General features: G+C 46.1%; 1 protein-coding gene across 1 annotated transcript in view; it reads right to left on the reverse strand.

The window, feature by feature from the left end:
* The window catches only part of LOC123027087 (transcription factor COE2), an 86,560-nt gene that overhangs the window by 16,792 nt on the left and 52,803 nt on the right, over positions 1-16,965 (reverse strand). Inside the window, exons 5-8 of the mRNA XM_044437489.1 lie at positions 15,401-15,489; positions 14,463-14,528; positions 12,385-12,562; positions 7,484-7,669 (exon numbers count right to left, since the gene is read on the reverse strand). Coding sequence (XP_044293424.1) covers positions 7,484-7,669; positions 12,385-12,562; positions 14,463-14,528; positions 15,401-15,489 — 519 coding nt within the window. The remainder of the gene's footprint in view (positions 1-7,483; positions 7,670-12,384; positions 12,563-14,462; positions 14,529-15,400; positions 15,490-16,965) is intronic.

Raw genomic sequence — 16,965 nt, forward strand, 5'->3', positions numbered from 1 at the left:
TTAGTATTAGAAAATAAAACAAATTAACAAGTACCACAAAGAACTAAAGAATTGTTGTGTGGGTACTCGTCGTGGGTCACAATGCTTCCATGAGAACCTATGTAGTATAATGGATACAAGATATGGACAGGGGTCTTTTGCTAAAAGTCCTGGTCATCCCTGAATCTTATTAGATGTCTTCTCAGGCTGGCCTACCTCATAGGGTTGTTGAAAGGAAAGATAGAATTATGTTCACAGATGTTTCCATTACTCCATGGAAGGAAGGCAAATCACAGGTGCAATTAATACATAAACGGTGGGGCAGCTGGTGTGTCTGGGGAGGGGGGGAATCATCTCCAGACAAGTTCTGGTTGGAAACGGCAGCACCTCCTGGCCATGAAGTCACAGGTGACAGTCATGTGCACACGGAGTCTTAAGTTCAAACACCTGGATGGCATGCAGACCTGCTTTCTTCATGGGAGGCTGGCATCTGTCCTTCACATGGGGGCAACACCTCTGAAAGGCTGTGGCATAAAAGCACAAGAGCGACTCTCAGCTAGCTCAGATCAAAGGCCAGTCTAGGCTGCCATTTTGTTTCCTACACCAGCCTAGGGGAAGCCCATACCAGTGAGACACGAGGACACCAGTCCTCCCCCACCATTATTCCTTGATTCATTATCAGGGTATAGTTACCACAGCACTGATTACAACAGATTCAACATTGCTGACATAACACATGTTTTTCCCTGATTTCCACCTGTAATATGTGGTATATTTATGTTCTGTTTTATTTATTAAATTGGTATCCTGCCTTTTTTTCTTACAACGAACTCAGAGCAGCTTCTGTCATTCTCCTCCTGCTGCTTTCAATCTTATCCCCACAACAACAACCCTGTCAGGTAGGTTGGGCTGAGACTGGCCCAAAGCCACCCAGCTGGCTCCATGGCTGAGCGGGGACTAGAACCCGGATCACCCGAGTCCCAGTCCCATGCTCTTAACCACTGCACCACATCAGCTCTTGACAGTGATTAGTGTGTTGGACTGGAGGCTTGGGAAATCCAGGTTCTAGTCCCGCTTGGCCATGAAGCGCACCAGGTGACTCTGGGCCAGTCGGTGCCTCTCAGCCTCACCTGCCTCCAATGGCTATTGTTGGGAGGAGAAAATCGAGAGGAGAAGCACCACCTTGGGTTCCTTGCAAGAGGAAGGAACGTGGGATAAACATGCAAATGCTGCTACTGATCATGAAGATGTAGGCTAGGCAAGCTGAAGGTCTCTCCGCTCAATGGGCTGCCACTCCCATCTTCCCTAGACATGACTGGAGTTGCGATCCAGCCCATGTGTAAGTCGGAGAAGTACATTTTATAGTAGCAGTAGGCAACCTCCAAGGATTCGGGCTCCAATTAACCGCCCCGACCCCAGTGGGAGGCCGCAATTCCATTTCCATGTCCTCTGCAATTTTCTGCGACTTTAGGGCATGCTGGCAGGGGAAAAAAGACCCTACTGATTTCCTTTTAAAACAGGGCATGTGGGGAATATCCACTCTGTTTTAAACTGAAATCACACTCTCTGGATGCTTTCAGTAGGACAATTCGGGTTTAAAACAAGGTGTCTGCCCCCTGCATCGTGTTTTAAAGACAAATTGCCACATGGCTGCCTTGCGGCTGAATTTCCGAGGGGAAATCCAGTGGCGAGGCAATGGGACGGTTGGCGGGCGGGGGCGGGGGGGGGATGAAATCAGGAGAGGAGCTTCATGAGGTCTTGGGCCATGGGTCCCCTACCCTGATGTAGACAGTGTGCTTTTGAGGAAGGGCTCTGAAATGGTAAGAAATGTGTCAGATTAAAAGCACCCAGGCCTGGGAATCCATTTTGGACTGAAATACTCATGTTGTTTTGCACAAATTCATGACATGCCCACACAATCACAGCTGGATTTTGGTCTGTACATATTCTTCTCAGAGACTGAACGTTTCCTTTCTTTTCTTTTTTCAGGGTCTGTCAGCATCTCATTGTAAACCCTTATTGTCAGGGGTTTATAACTCAGCTGTAAAAATTTCTCTCTTTTTCCCTGGAGCTGAAACTTGGCACACATAACTCAGCCAGGAAGTGGAGTTTGTAAGTTTAAAAAAAATCCTTCAAACATCTGTTTGGCCATTTTTAAACTCTCTGTGCAAAAGCAATAGACGTTTCAAATTTCTTTCTTGGAGGGTGACTCTTTCAAACAGGCAACTTATTATTTTTTACAAAAAAACAAAACAAAACAACAGACCTCACGATGTTCTCATTCTGAAATGTGGGCTGGAGAAATTGTATGAAAACAATTCAATGGTTGTCAGTGGTTAATAAATGACAGTGTTAAATGACTGAATGTCAGCTTGGAGGATTTCACATTTCAGCCCAGCAATGCTACATGTTTTCCCAAGTATCTGTCTCCTTCAGCCTGGCCAGTCATGAATGCAGGAAAGTCTGACACAACAAAAACTTGTAAGTCTCACCTAGTAATGGGACAGTTGCAGTTCAGGGGTCTACCCTTCCTTAAAAAAAAACCCAAACAAATAACAACAACCTCCCCCACTTAGGATGTGGGTGGTCAGAGCAGAAACAGAAAACTTTGCCATGGCTAGAGTGTGTTTTCACGATCATGTGCTGCATTTTTAAGAGAATGTGACAACATCGAATATAGTTGTTTCTCCATTTATGATGCTGCAAGCAGGCAGCTTCCTGGAAGAAGGCAATGAAAAATGGAATAATTTACATGGGAGCCATGCCTGTAGGCTGCAGGCTGCTTTTCCAGTAGTGAAACGAATCCAGTGATATGACTTGATTTCTTCCATTGAAGGGGAGGCTAGAAGCAAAGACCCCAAACTGCACTTTGTTAATGTTGATTGGAAAGATGGACGTATTGCAGACCATGTTATGTTGCAGTGATGGCCTGTGATGCAGATTAGTTGATAGTTTTACAATATTTTCATTGGGCTTGGAAAGGGCAGAGTTGAAGGCTAAATGCGATGGGCTGAAAGAAGCAAGTCTGTGGCCCCAGGACAGGGCTGATGGGGGCCTAGGATTTTTCAGAGTCCAGCTTTGAGCTTGGAACTGGGACTCAGAGCATCTTTCCCTGCTTGCAGTTAGCATGGAAAGAAGCACACCGCTGCTTCTCTATGATCGTAAGAGCAACCATGGAGAAGGGCTTTCAGTGGAGATCCTCAGGGCTCTGGTGCCTTTATTTCATCCAGTGCCCATGGAGAGCAGGGTGGTGGGGCATAAGGAAACCTGAGGCCCCAGGGGAAAGATGCAGGTCTCCAGTCCTAGGAGATGCCTCTGCACACTTTCCTGGAAGTAATTCCCCTGACTTTGGTAAGATTTCTTTCTGCATAGACATGCTTAACTCCGAACAATGCATTGCTACAGCCATTTTGATATAAACTCCAGAATCAGAAGGTGCTATGCTTTGAAAGAAAGGAAAAGAAAAGAGAATGGTCCCCTGTTCGAGCACATGCAACGCCCATGGGCATTCACACAAGAATCCTTCCCCTGCAAAGCTTCCTCTACTCTCTTCCAAAGAAGGCCCAAGGCGTGGGTTCTTCTAACCACACAGCTCATACTGCTCTCGAAGGAGACAAATCCCTGTGCTCTCGAAGGAAACAAAAAGGAATCTGACGAGAAAACTAAAAAGAACCTGACAATGCCTGTTGGGTGCTACCTGATTATTTGGAAACTCTCTGAAAATCTCAGCAGAAGCTTAAAAGGAGCTGAATACCTTTCCATAGAGATGATCCCCATAAAGACAGACAGAGAAGGGAGTAGAAAGAGAGAAAAGCGAAGGATCCGCCTGGAATTGCTTCTTTTCAACTGCAACATGGGAGAGAGGACACTGATTTAGATAGGCTTATATACGCCTTTCTGTTCTGGGCAAATTTGTCAGATGCATGTTTGTGGCTTGCATAGTTTTATAATTACACCACAGGAGAGCTCTCGTGTCTGTGCCAGTTCTTTGGATCAAGGCCTGGTCACCAGTTCTTCCTTTTCTGCCTTACTTCATTGCAGGGCAAACCCTACTTCTCGTCTCCTCTGCTGGAAAATGTCCAAATAATTCTCAGGCTGAAACCCTATAGATCTTTACCTGGAAATAAGTGCCACTGAACTCGGTGGGACAGACTTCTGAGTAGACCTATACAGATATGTATGGTTAGGAAATCAAAGTCCAATGTTACCATTGTTCCACTGCCAGCTAACCTCCCTTCTGCCTAGTCTGTTCATTACTTGATTTTGTCCTTTCTCTTGTTTCTATAATTTTATGAAGATAATGGGATCTTGCTATTTGAAGTGTACTGCATATCATTTTAATCACATTTGCACACTGCCTTGGCAACTGTAAGGATGAATGGAGGTCTTAAAATCTTGTAATGAATCAATAAACAACATTTTAGATGGAGGGATGCTTAAGGATTGCATTCACCCAGAATTTTGAAGTAATTCTTGAACTAACTTGAGGACTGGGACACAGTTATCAATTAGATTTCATGCTTCCAAACTTTGCAAAGGAAGAAAAAGTATAAATATGCATAGTTTAGGATAAAACACATTTAGAAATGCATGGTTTGAGAGAAAAGAGGTTTATAGTGGAATGCAATGGGGATGCCTATAAGTTAAAGTTTCCTCTGAGCTTCTCATGCTCTGCAAAACACTTAGAGGGTTGACTTTGATCAGTCTTCTCCCCTCCCTGCCTCCCCTCCATAATAACCCCCAAGCCCCACATCTGAGGTTGATCTTGTGACCTTGGAGATCCAGCCAGCATAGCTCTTTCCTTACCAGCTGCAAGGTGAGGGCAAAATGTTCCCAACCTCAGTCATCAGCTAGGGGGTCAGAGCCATCTCCAACCTCACAGCTGGGACTCCAAAAGGTCCTATGATCATTTAGATGCTGTCTAGGAACTACAGAACTGTACTACCTGAAATTTTTGTTTTGCATGAGAGGGTAACTGCATTACAGACCCTTGTGAGAGGTCTTGGTTTTTTTCACAAATCAAGATCACGGCTATGTCAAAATTTCAGTTAAAGCTTCTTGTGTTTGCAAAAATCTGACAAACATGCCAGCCACCTATCCTTCTGGATTTCCCAGGGTGTATCCATATATCATTGGAAAGCCAGGTGCTTTGACCTTATTAGTCAATCCCCATGTAGGAATGCTTTTACAGAATTCAGACCCAACCTTATGCAACCTTCTTTCTTAGAAGGGCACTGTAAGAAATGACCTCCGCCATCTTGTGTTTTCTGTAAAACACTTACCAAGGATACTGGCCGTTATGTCACTTAACATCCTCTTTTTATGGATCTAAACGAAAAATATTTGCTTGACTTGAAGCTCAGAAGGAATTTTGTCACAGCTTGGGCACAATCCCTTGAATGTTTAGATGGGAAAAATGGTCACAACACTGGACAGGTGGGATGCATCAGTCACGCAGTGTTCAAGCTAAGCTTCATGGGCCAAATGTGGCTCACCTGGTGTCCCAAAGCAGCCCTTTGAGGCTACCTGGATCGTCCCATCCCCTTCCACTGGCCCAAAGCCCTTTCCCTTTTTTGGATGGTTGGCCAAATGGCCACTCATTTTTGGATGGTTTCCAGTTGTGCATGTGTATGTGGGGTTTTCCTATCTGAGGCAATGGAAAGGTTCCCCTGAAGCTTAGCCATTGGCAGTATCATGCTGGTTGTTATATTGTATTTTACACCAGAAGAGACTGTGGCTCCAACATTGTTTGGGTGGGGCATCCACTCTGGATTTCAACCTGACCTTATTCATGGCGGCACACCTCATTTGAGAATAGGGTTCAGCACCACGGAGAGTTCTCTGCATAAATCACCTTGATCGCATTGAAGCCACCAGCTTCCCCTGCTTTGCACTCATCCCTTCTGCTTTTGACCCTGCCACCTTGCCCCTGGCCCATCCACCCATGTAATGCGGCATCCAAGAGTGTTGCCAAAATCGAATTGCGTCCTCGGGGAGAAACCCTTTAAATGCCCCTGTGGGAGCAGCTGCAATAACAGCCACAACCGCGAGTGGCAAACTCTGCAGAAAGACATGATATGTCATACAGGCAGAGCGCTGAGCTTCTTCAGCTGGGGCGTGTGTAAATTACTCCCAGTCTGTAATTTATGAAGATTTGTCTTTGACTACCAGTGTTGTGCTGGGCTGCAGGCACCCAGATATGAAATTCACAGGCCTGTCTTTGAGTGTGTGATAACGTCCGTGTGTTATATTATGCATTAAGCTGTACAGTTTGTATACTGCTCCATATCTAGATGGATCCCAGAGCACTGAACAATCAAAAGATAAAACCGATAAAAGCAATAAAACAATACATTAAGATTTAAACACTGCCTGTATGCCATAATGTTAGCCACCGAGAGAGCTTAGGCATTTGGGCAATATAGAAAGATGATAACAGCAATAACGACAGAATATCCCTTTATTTCACACACCAGCATATTTTGGCACAAGGCTGGTGCCGGAGGTCAGACTAGATGGCCCGGGAGAGCCCTTCTGACTCACTCTGTTTCTATGTTTCTATGTATTTAGGAGTTGGGCATTGAAACCTGAAAACAAAATGTAACATTAAAAATGGCCTTCATCTTTCTCCCGTTGAGTCTATTCCCGTTCCCAGTATTGGGGACAATACTAGAATTGATGCTATTATAAGGGGTCAGATCCAAACTTAGAGTAGTCCCACCAAAATCAATCAGACAGGTTAGCCATGTCTAAGTCACCTTGATTTCCATGGGTCTACATGAAACAAGACCACCTCAGGATCCGACCCAGTAGATTTTAAAGTTGGAAACAGCTGTAGGGGCTCCTTATCTGGACTGGAACCAGGAAGGTTGTGGGGCTTAGAAGGTCCTGATCCAGACCACGTCAAAAACCTTTCTTTGCAATGGCACCAAGAAGCAGTGAGGAGTGAGGCCAAGGGAGACCTGCAGCTTGTCTGAGAACATGGAATGCTTGCGGGTTAGAGGAAAGAGTCCGACCCAGGCTACGTCTGAGCGAGGGCCACGGCAGCATGCCCTCTAGCAAAGGTGCTGAGATTTCTCCACCCTCCCTGGTGGAGGCAGTGCCAGCGGAAGGGGGCAATGCCAGTCTGGCGGAGACACCAGTGTTATGCCAGGACTACTGAGGAAAAAAGGGAGCTTCCGGCCCCAGCTGCCCAGAGTTCAGGGTGGGCATCCAGAGCACGTCCCCGAGGCGGCCTCCAGGCCTGACCCTCAGCCTACACCAATGCACGCCCCTCCTGCCAGGCCTCTTTGCCACAGGGAGGGACAAGGCGACGGCAGCGTGGCCGCGTGGCCTGAAGGTCCACCCTGCAGCCGATCTGCACTAAGTTTCCAACTGCGGCACTGAGAAACCTTCTGGCAACCCACCCAGGAAGGGAACGAGAATTTTCCGGCAGATTGCCTCTTGGCTTAAATCAAACCCAAGGTCAGCGCGGAGGAAGGGAAGGGAAAGGAAGAGGACTCACAGCCATAGGGAGATCCTGTGGGAGAGCCGTTAATGAATCCAGGCGAGCCAGGAACACCCAGGTTAGACATGGGGACGTTGCTGTAACCGTTCATGCTGTTACTGGAAGTGCTGTAATTAGACTGCTGAGGGGTCGAGCTAGAAGAGTAACCTCGTGGGGAGATGCTGCTTGTGTTGCGGATGTAACCTACAAGAAATAAGCATTTGCTGAGTGCCCACTGATGAGGACGGCAGGCTGATCTCTCTCAGTCAGGCAGTCTTCAATTACCTGGACCAAGGATGGCTAAATCTGTCTGCTTTCTTTTCTGCAATGTTCCCTTGCAAAAGTTCATGCCATCCCATTAGTGTATCAGAATCGTTTTAAAAAATGTGTGTTTTAAACCTGACTGGACAATACATACTAATATTTCTACATAATTTCCTATAACTTTCTGAAAGCAAGTTGTGCCTTTCCTGCATTTTGCTTCCCCTAACTAGAATTTTTTATTGCAAAGCTGTCTCACAAAATTCAGAACCAAAAGGTAATTCTGGTTCTAGTCTGCATATTCACTTGGAAGCTGTAAATTAGGATAGCACATAGTAACACACAAGCACAACAAATCTCTTTCCTATTCTTAAACCGGATTCCATGAGAACTAATGAAAAAACTGAATGGAGATTAGGATAAGAGCGGGTAGCTGCCTAAAAATGGGTGCAAGGCAGAAGTGGCTGTTCATCTTTCCCAGAAGAATGGAGGTGGCTGGCTTAGATGAATATTGCCATCTCAGGACAACCATACAATAACTTAAGATATTCCCCAGAATCCAAATCCTAAAGATCGCTCAGATTAAAGATCAATGAATTATTGAATTGGAAGTGATGTTAGAGGTTGTCTAGTCCAACCAGGATTCAGGAGGAGTGAAAACCAAACACAGAGTGAACTCTTGGGAACCATAAAAATGTCTCATCTATGTGCAGGTTGTAAAAAAGAAAAGAAAAGACGTCCTGATGGATTGTGCCCCAAATTCATCAGCAGGGTGTGTCCTTTGAATCATGTGCTCTTGCCACCCATATGGCTTGGGAAAGCCCGTTTATACTTGACCAAAGTAGGCAACAGGGAGCAATTAAACAAAAGAAAAAAAGCAGGTGAAGGCACGTTGGTACTTTAGGGAGGAGGAGGAGGAGGAGAAATCACAGTAGGCAAATGAATTCAGGGTAGACAAAAGAAAACACTTATTTACTTAAGCCTTTTGCCCCATCCATAAGTTCAGTCTAGAGGGCCGGTGTGGTGGAGTGGTTTAGAGCACAGGACTGGGGCTCAGGCCGTCTGGTTTCTAGCCTGCACTCAGCGATGGAGCTACCTGGGTGAATTTCAACCAAACAAAAACTCTAAGCACAAGCTACCTCACAGGGTTGTTGTTGTGACTCAGAGCAGCAGGAGAATGAAGTAAGCCACTTTGAATTCATTGGGGGGAAAGTAGGATATAAATCTAATAAATAAATAAATACATAATTGATCTCAGGGTGACTAGCAAACTCAAAGGATCTCAACCATCTCTTTTAGTCACACAATAACCTTATAAGCACATAATCTTCTGCATGTTAGGACACAGATGGAGAATTCTGGGAGTTGTAAGCATGTTTTCCTGGCGGTGTAATGCTGGGAATTCTCCATGCTGCCCAGGGAATGTTGGAAGTTAAATGACTTTTTTCAAGTCAAAATACACAGCAGATTGTGCCCTCAGGAAGCTCAGGCTGAGCAAGTGGCCAGTCCAAGATTCACCTGCAACTGCAGTGGCTCTGAAATCCTTGACACAAACAATGCCCATTGTGTGGAATTCTCTCTTAACCAGCATGTCCCTGAGATGGCTATAAAAGGGGACTAAGACACTCTCTCTATTTCTGCTTATACTTACATTGAGCCTGCAAGGGGCCACGTGGCTCACACAATTCTCCTTTTCCTCTCCCTTTTATCCTCAGAACAGTCCTGTAAGGCTGAGAGTATTTGACTGGTCCAAAGTCACCCAGGGAGCACCATGACTGAGTGGGGACTAGAGTCGGGTTCCCAGGACAATGCTTTAAGCACTGCACCACACAGTCTTTCCCATTACACCATGAAAGAAAATTGTTTCCTGCAGCTCTAGAAGGTAGAGCCCAAATGATGAGTTGAAACAATAAGAGAATTTTGACTAAAAATTGGGAAGACACTCCTGATGCTGTTTGGCATGGAAAAGAAATGTATGGATGAATCATGATCATTGCCCACCACAGCCAAAAGCAAGGCCCTTGTTCTAAGGTGGCACATCCCTGAATTCCCGGTTGCTGGAGACAAGTATAAATGGGTGGGCAACCTGGTTTCTTCCAGATGGCTTGGACTATTACCCCACCATCCCTGACCAGTGGCCCTGCTGGAAGTCAACCACATTGCCTACCCTGTACAAGGACAAAGCTTTTGCCCGTAGGTCCTACTTGTTTGCCCATGGCATGGAGTGGATCTAGATACCTGCTGATTTATTATTTACATTTAATAATAAATGTAAATAATATTATTTACATTATTAAATGTAATAATTTGTATTCCACTCCTCCTGGGGTCAGAGGACATATGTAACAAGGGGACAAGTGGCTGGAGAGCAGCCCTTGTGAAAGGGATCTCTGTGTGCTGGTTGACTTCAGGTTAAACGTGAGTTAGCAAGAGGGCGAACGCCACCCTTGGTTGCATAGCCAGAAGTGTGGCTTCAAGATCGAGAGAGGTATTACTGCCACTCTACACGACTCTGGTGCACCCGCAACTGGTATATTGTGTTCAGTTCTGGGCTCCACATTACAGGAAGGATATAGCCAGGATAGAGTCAGTGCAGTGTAGGGCCACAAGGATGGTGGCTGGGTTGCAGGGAAAGCTGTATGAGGTGAGACTGAGGGAACTGGATCTTTTCAGCCTGGAGAAGAGGAGACTCTGAGGGAGTCTGTTGGTGACATATAGGTATGTGAGGGGTGTCACACGGAGGTGGGTAGAGACCTGATCTCCTGCAGAGGAGGGCAGGACACGCTCCAACAGAGCCAAGCTCAAGGAACCAAGGCTCAATTTGGTTGCCAGGAAGTATTTCCTGACAGTTAGGACCCTTAGGGTATGCATTGGGCTTTCATGGGAGGTGGTTAAGACCCCATTGGTGAGGATGTTCAAGGACAGGCTGGACATGCACATGGCAGGCATGTTGTGAGTGGAGCCGGCTGGAGCTAGGGGTCAGACTAGATGGCCTGGGAGCACCCTTCTGACTCGCTCTGTTTCTATGTTTCTATAATTTAAGGTCTTTAAAAAGGTCAGACTGCACCATCAGTACAGGGAGATACAACATGACCTCATTTTTCATCCTCTTCCAAAGGCTGGATATAGAGGTCTGCCTTGACTTGCCAACAAAATGCACGCAATGAAGACACCAGAGGCATTTCCAGTGGGAAAGAATTCCAGCATCTTGAGGCCATTGCGGAAAAGGTCTTTTCGCACATTGCTATCCTGTGAACTTCTGAAGGCAGTAGTATGGAAAACATGGTGTCCCAGCTGGACTTAATACATGCAATGGTCTCTAAGGGAAGAGATATTCCTTTTGGTGGCTGGGAATCCAAGTTATGTGGGGGCTTATAGATTAACAACACCCGGGATTGGGCTCAAGACATTGGGCCTTGGCCTGGTCCAGCAGGACTCTTTGGTCGAAGTGAACCCAAAGGCTTCCTCCAATCTTCACGTGCTTTCCGTTGATCCCTGTGAACAGCACATCCTATACCTGCTCCTACAGAATGAAGCGGTCAGAAAGAGGGCAACCTTCTTTGTCTTCCCCTCCAGGGAGCTGTGAAATTTCAGGGGTGTAACTCTGAATTAAGGGCCTGCCCGTTCAGGCCTCTGTGCCAAAGAGTGTGCTAATGCTGGCACGAACTCCAGAACCAGACCGCTGCATCCAAAGACAGGATCACTGCACAAGATCTCTCTCAGATCCTTCTCACCCCGTAAGCATATTCCATTGCCTGACACAAACATGCCCTTGTTTGACAACATGTGTACATTTTGCTGATCACATCTGATTGTTTGAAAGAATGTGAAAGGGTGTTTTTGAGATCTGGAACAAATTAGCACACTTGTGTTTTTAATGTTTATAACATTAACATGGGATTTGCTGCAAATTGTGGTCAAGGCTGTAACTTCTCAGTGATTTCAACAGAGACTGAGGGGAGACTCTTGCACAAAGGGTTTTTTTAACCATTTGGAATGTGTAGAAGGGAGAAACATCTTCATGCAACCCATGTTTCTGGCATTAATGATCCTGAGCTAGAGAGATGGCTTAGGTCAGAGGCAGAGATGACTTTGAAGGGAATTTCCTTAAAGGCATTTCTGACAGGCATTGCTTCCCTAAGAGTGCACACACACATTTTTGCCCCCCTCTGGCCTGATGGGCTTGGGATGGAATGAAAAACTTAGCAAAACCTGTTCAGGAGAACTTACACTCATCAAAGTTTGCTTAATTCTACCCGGAAGCTTGTTCTGACTCAGATTGTGAATCGTGTTTCGTTCTTTTTGCAGGTTGTCTGTGAATCACATTGTTTGGTCAGGAATGTATGACTTTTGTATGACCATACATCTGATGCAGATGGTATCAGAGTTTATGTTCAGTCTGGGTGGTGAAAACTGGGTAAATCTTGGTCAACTGAACTGAATAGTGACACGAGGTGGAGATCAACCAGGGCCAAGGCGATGGCCGTGGCATTCTCAGCATCAAAATGCATCACTGGCTGATGTATGACTGGCAATTAACAAAGTTAGAAATCACATCTTGTTGAATGACCTAGGCAAGAGAGAGACACTCCCAGCGTTCGTGACTTTCATTGGCTAAACTGCTGCATCTTAGGTATGCCCAACATTGGTTCTTTTACCTTGATTATTCCCTTGTGTTGACTCGGAGATGCTGACTCCTAATTGGCTGCCGTAGGAATTGATGCCCATCATGCTGGTGTGAGCAGGAGAACTGGACAAAGTAGGGATTTGACCAGGATTCCTCGGGACGCTATAAAGAGCTTCTGCAATATCAGCAGCTCGTTTCAGAATGATGTCCTACATGCAACAAACGAGAGATCAGGATACATGCGATCCCCAGGCACACTCACAAAAATATGTACAGGAAAAAGGAAGAATCCCTTCGTGGATATTCAGCACAGTGTGTGTGTCTGTGTCTGCTTGTACATGGCAGGAAAAAAAGCAACACTGATAAACTCTTGCCGTTTCCAATCTCCATGCATTCATCTGGGAGCTAAAACAGGCATTACTTAACAGAGGAAGCCTATCAAGGCTTAAACAGAAGGAAGTCCTGCAACTCACAGCATTCCCCAGCCATCGTGCTGGGAACTATGGGATGTTTGCTTGTTTGTTTAAACATGAATACAATTCTTCCCTAAATGTTTGTCTTTTCTGTGCTTCCTGTTTACCCCAGGGAAGGTGCAGGGCATCTGATCTGGACTGGGACCCTAACATGGGAGTTGAGGCACTTCTCGGTGTCTGGACCTACTACGAGTAAACATGAAGAGAAGCCATAGGTGTTTAATGTACATTGAGCATAATATCTGGCCATCAAGCAGGAGTGGACAAGCTTGGGGCTGAGGCTGGTTGGTGAGCCACCTAATCTCAAAAGCAGTTCCGATGCTTGGCAACAGTGTTCCAGGTAGACTGGAAGGGGAACGAAGAAAGGGAGAGTGACGGAAAAGTGGATGGCGCTACGTGCAGAGGCCCAGTTCACCTCTGGCTCAACCGTGCCTTCTGGCAGCTTGAAGACCCTGACAGGTCATTCCTAAGGGACTGTGGCCTCGGGCAGAACCAGACAGGCTCTGCTGAACCCCCGAGTTACCAGCCTGCTTCTGTTTCCTTTGTTCCTTTTTATCTTCTTCTTTTCCTTACACCCATCAGCTTAGAGGTGGCTTAGCCTCTGCTTACTCGCTGGCTACAGAGAAGAGGAAGTCTCCTTTTTCTGGCCAACATGGTCATGCAAAACACTCTTGTTTTAGCATGTTACTCAGTATATATGCTACTCTCTCCCTCTGTGTGTGTGAGTGTGTGTATAGAGAGATAGCAATTAAAAGGGATGTGTGTGTGTGTGCAGAGCCTCTTACTGAGGCTGTGAAAGCAGGAACGAGTGTATGGATGGCTTCCCCCACAGCCAACTCAGGAGCTCAGAGGCCTGGAGGAGGACGAACAGGGACAACTGTCTCTCCTCTGCTAGCCAGCATGGAATACACAGGCTGCGTCCATGTGATGCGCCCAGTTGTGGGAGTAATTCCCGCGTTACCGCATCCTGGTCTTGGAAGGGCCCTGGGCATGGTGCCTTCCATGGGCCCCTGCCCTGTGGGCCCCTTCCTCCTCCCACACCCCCCATGCCCCCTCTGCAAAATGTCCCGGCAGGAAGCCATGAACTGTCTGGAGTGGCAGAGAAAGGGCAGCAAGAGGACGGTGGAGAAGCCCAGGAGCCTCCAGAGGAGGCAGGCCACGTTGGATGCCACTTGGCATGCCTGGCAGTGTCTTCGAGGCTTCCAGGATCTCCAGCTCCCTACAGAGGGAGGAGCAGTTGGCCCCCTTCTGTTGGCAGGCAAGGCTGTTTTTGCTGAGGCAGACCTTCGGCAAGTAAGCCGGTCGGTTGCCATTGCCCGTTCGATTGGTGCGGCTGCTTGTTAGCCCATAAATGTATTTGCTTTCATGCTATGTTTAATTTTTATTTTGTTTTTAATCTGGATTTTTATTTAGCTGCCAGAATGCTATGTTTTGTTTCTTGTCTTGGTTTTTTTGTTTTGTTTTGAAGGGTGGAGGGAACAACACGGCATGATAGGATTTAAATAAAACAGATAAATAAATAAGAACTTCCAATGCACTTATGGCAATCTAGAGGAGAAAGAGTAAGGGCAATGCCAATTTCTCGCATTGTCACTGAACATCAGGAGAGAGAAAGGAGAGTGGGAGAGCTTCTAACCTGATTATTATGTGGCGTCCCATACAGTGCTTCCACTAGGTCAGCTGCTCGCTTCAACAGCATTTCCTACAAGGAGGCAAGAAGGGCAAACACGGATGATCAGAAGGGGCTAGCTCACAATTCGGTGGCCGGAGGATCCCATTCCAGAAATGCTGGGACTTGCGTGCAGGGTACTGTACCACTTATTTCAGGGGGCACAGTGTTTCTGTGCAGGGCCCTGCAGGGTTTGGCATGGACCCACTAGGGTAGATCCATGCGTGATTTATCTATTTAAGGCTTTTATATCCCACGCTTCACAGTGTCTCAGGGCAGTAATACAATAAAATAAATACGTAAGATATAGCAACCAGATGATAATATATAAAATCCAATCTTATAATGAGACTAATATTTAAAATACTGGGAAAATAAAAAGGGTTTGGCCTGGTGCCAAAATGATAAAAAGCCCCTTTGGCAGGGGGAGTCCTGCTGCAACAGCGGAGTGCCCAGGGGCTCTCCCGAGTACCTCCTGGAGGCAGCGGAGAGGCGGCAACAGGATCTCCCGGCAAAGGTGGTGGAGAGAGAACAGCACACCTTATCACTCTTCCACCTGATGCGTAAGGGTGGGCCTGTCCTGGTCGCTTACTGCTGAAATCTTATCTCCATTTGCTGGTCAGCAAAGTCCTCTTATCCCAGCACAACTTCCTTTCCGAGTACGTGTGTGCGTGTGTGTGTGTGTGTGTGTGTGAATGCAAGCTTGGGCTATATACTGCCATATGTTTTGAATGGCATAGAATGCCAGTTCTGAGGGAGAAGGCGTCTTTTCTAAGATGACATTGCCTTAGAAGAGGCATTCCATCCAGTGTGTCAGATGCAGAAATGTTCCTTCAAGATGGCAACTACCAACAGTAGAATTTGGAAGTACAGACTGTACTGAAAAGATGTGGAAAACACTCCACCTTGGCTAGTCGCTCTGGATCACCAGGATGTCTTGGGATAACCTTCTGGAGTCTTTGGAAACCATAGTCTATGGTAGGCTCATTTAAAGCTGAAAAAGAGAGTGGGAGAAAACAAAGTTCAGGTGTAAGTAACTATTCGACTGGATGCAAAGATTCTGGGAAAACAAAAACTGAAGGCTACTTTGCTGTAAGAAAAGAACAATGGAGGGAAACCATCACATTCATGATAGTGACGAGCACCTATTGCAAGATACGTGGACTGCTTGGAAGCAATTCCGGGCAAGTCAAGAAGCTGCTGAACAAGAAGGGACATTCTAATCAACATTGCAGAGGACCATTGCTGGGCAGGGGGTAAGCATTTTGGAGGCCACCAGGAAAGACACTGGAGAATAACATAGGTAAGTGAAACCTTGCTTGAATTCTGCTTTCCAGCTGGTTGTGGAAAAGCAATGCCTCAGGAGCACTGAAGTCATCCAGCATGGAAGCCACCAAGTTTCAACAGTAAATTCAGATGCTAGTAGGGGTACCAGAAAAACCTAAATGGAGTCAAATAGCTGGATTTCCAGGAATTCAATCCATGGATTCTAGAGCAGGCCATCCTCTTCCAAATGTCATCAGTTCCCTGCATTTGTGCAGCACTGTATGCCCTTTCCTGAATTTGATACTAATTTAATCATACAAGAGTGGCTGGAAATATGCTGACATATAAGCCACTTCCAAACAAGAAATGTGAATGCTTTATGCATCTCTGATCTCGTAAAACCCTCGCAATGTAGGGCTAAGGGGGGAAAAGTAGACTAGTGTCTACCAATGAGGACTGTATCAATTGTGCCAGATGGTTTTTCCTACCTTTTTGAAGAGGGGCATGCCCAGATCCCATCAATGAGGGGCAAAGGAAAGGAAAATGTCTGGCAATTGGAAACACCCAAACTGGAGTCAACCAGGTCAGCTTATCCTTAAATGCTACCAGTTTTTAGCCTTATCACTTCTTTGCTCAGTCGGGCTGACTGTTGGCTTTGATTGTTTTTTTAAAGTAGGATGACCTTTACTTTTATACTGAAACCACACATACCCCACTCAGAAGAAACATGGAAAGGTGCTTAGGAGATGGGAGCACAGCTCATCATCTTAGCAGACAGCCAGTGGGTACCTCCCAGAAATCTCAGTGTGTGAGGTATAGTTATCCAGTTATGGAAGAGCAAAACCACATGTGCAATGGTACATTTGTGTTGAGCACATGTTTTTTGAGAGGATACCCTCCTTTCTGATTTTTTACTGGCAACATTTCAATTTTTCCACAAAGCCTCTGCTGGAGCAATGCAAAACTGGATTATTGCAGGAAATCTAAGATGGTGGAATGTCTTGCATTTCATTTGCAATGTTCCTGCCAGGGGTGCGGGCATTAAGTGGCGTTTTGCAAAAAGCCTTGTTGTGAAAGTCAGGGAGGAGGGAAATGCCAAGGAAAAGTGCCTTATTTTGGGGTGTGAGGATTAGACTGATTCACTCTGAATAGTGGATTCAGTGAAATGATTCAGGGAATCTGTGAAACTGGAAGCCACAGCGAT

This window comes from Varanus komodoensis, unplaced genomic scaffold, assembly GCF_004798865.1.
Source record: "Varanus komodoensis strain SLA01 unplaced genomic scaffold, ASM479886v1 scaffold30, whole genome shotgun sequence".
Taxonomy (NCBI): Eukaryota; Metazoa; Chordata; class Lepidosauria; order Squamata; family Varanidae; genus Varanus; species Varanus komodoensis.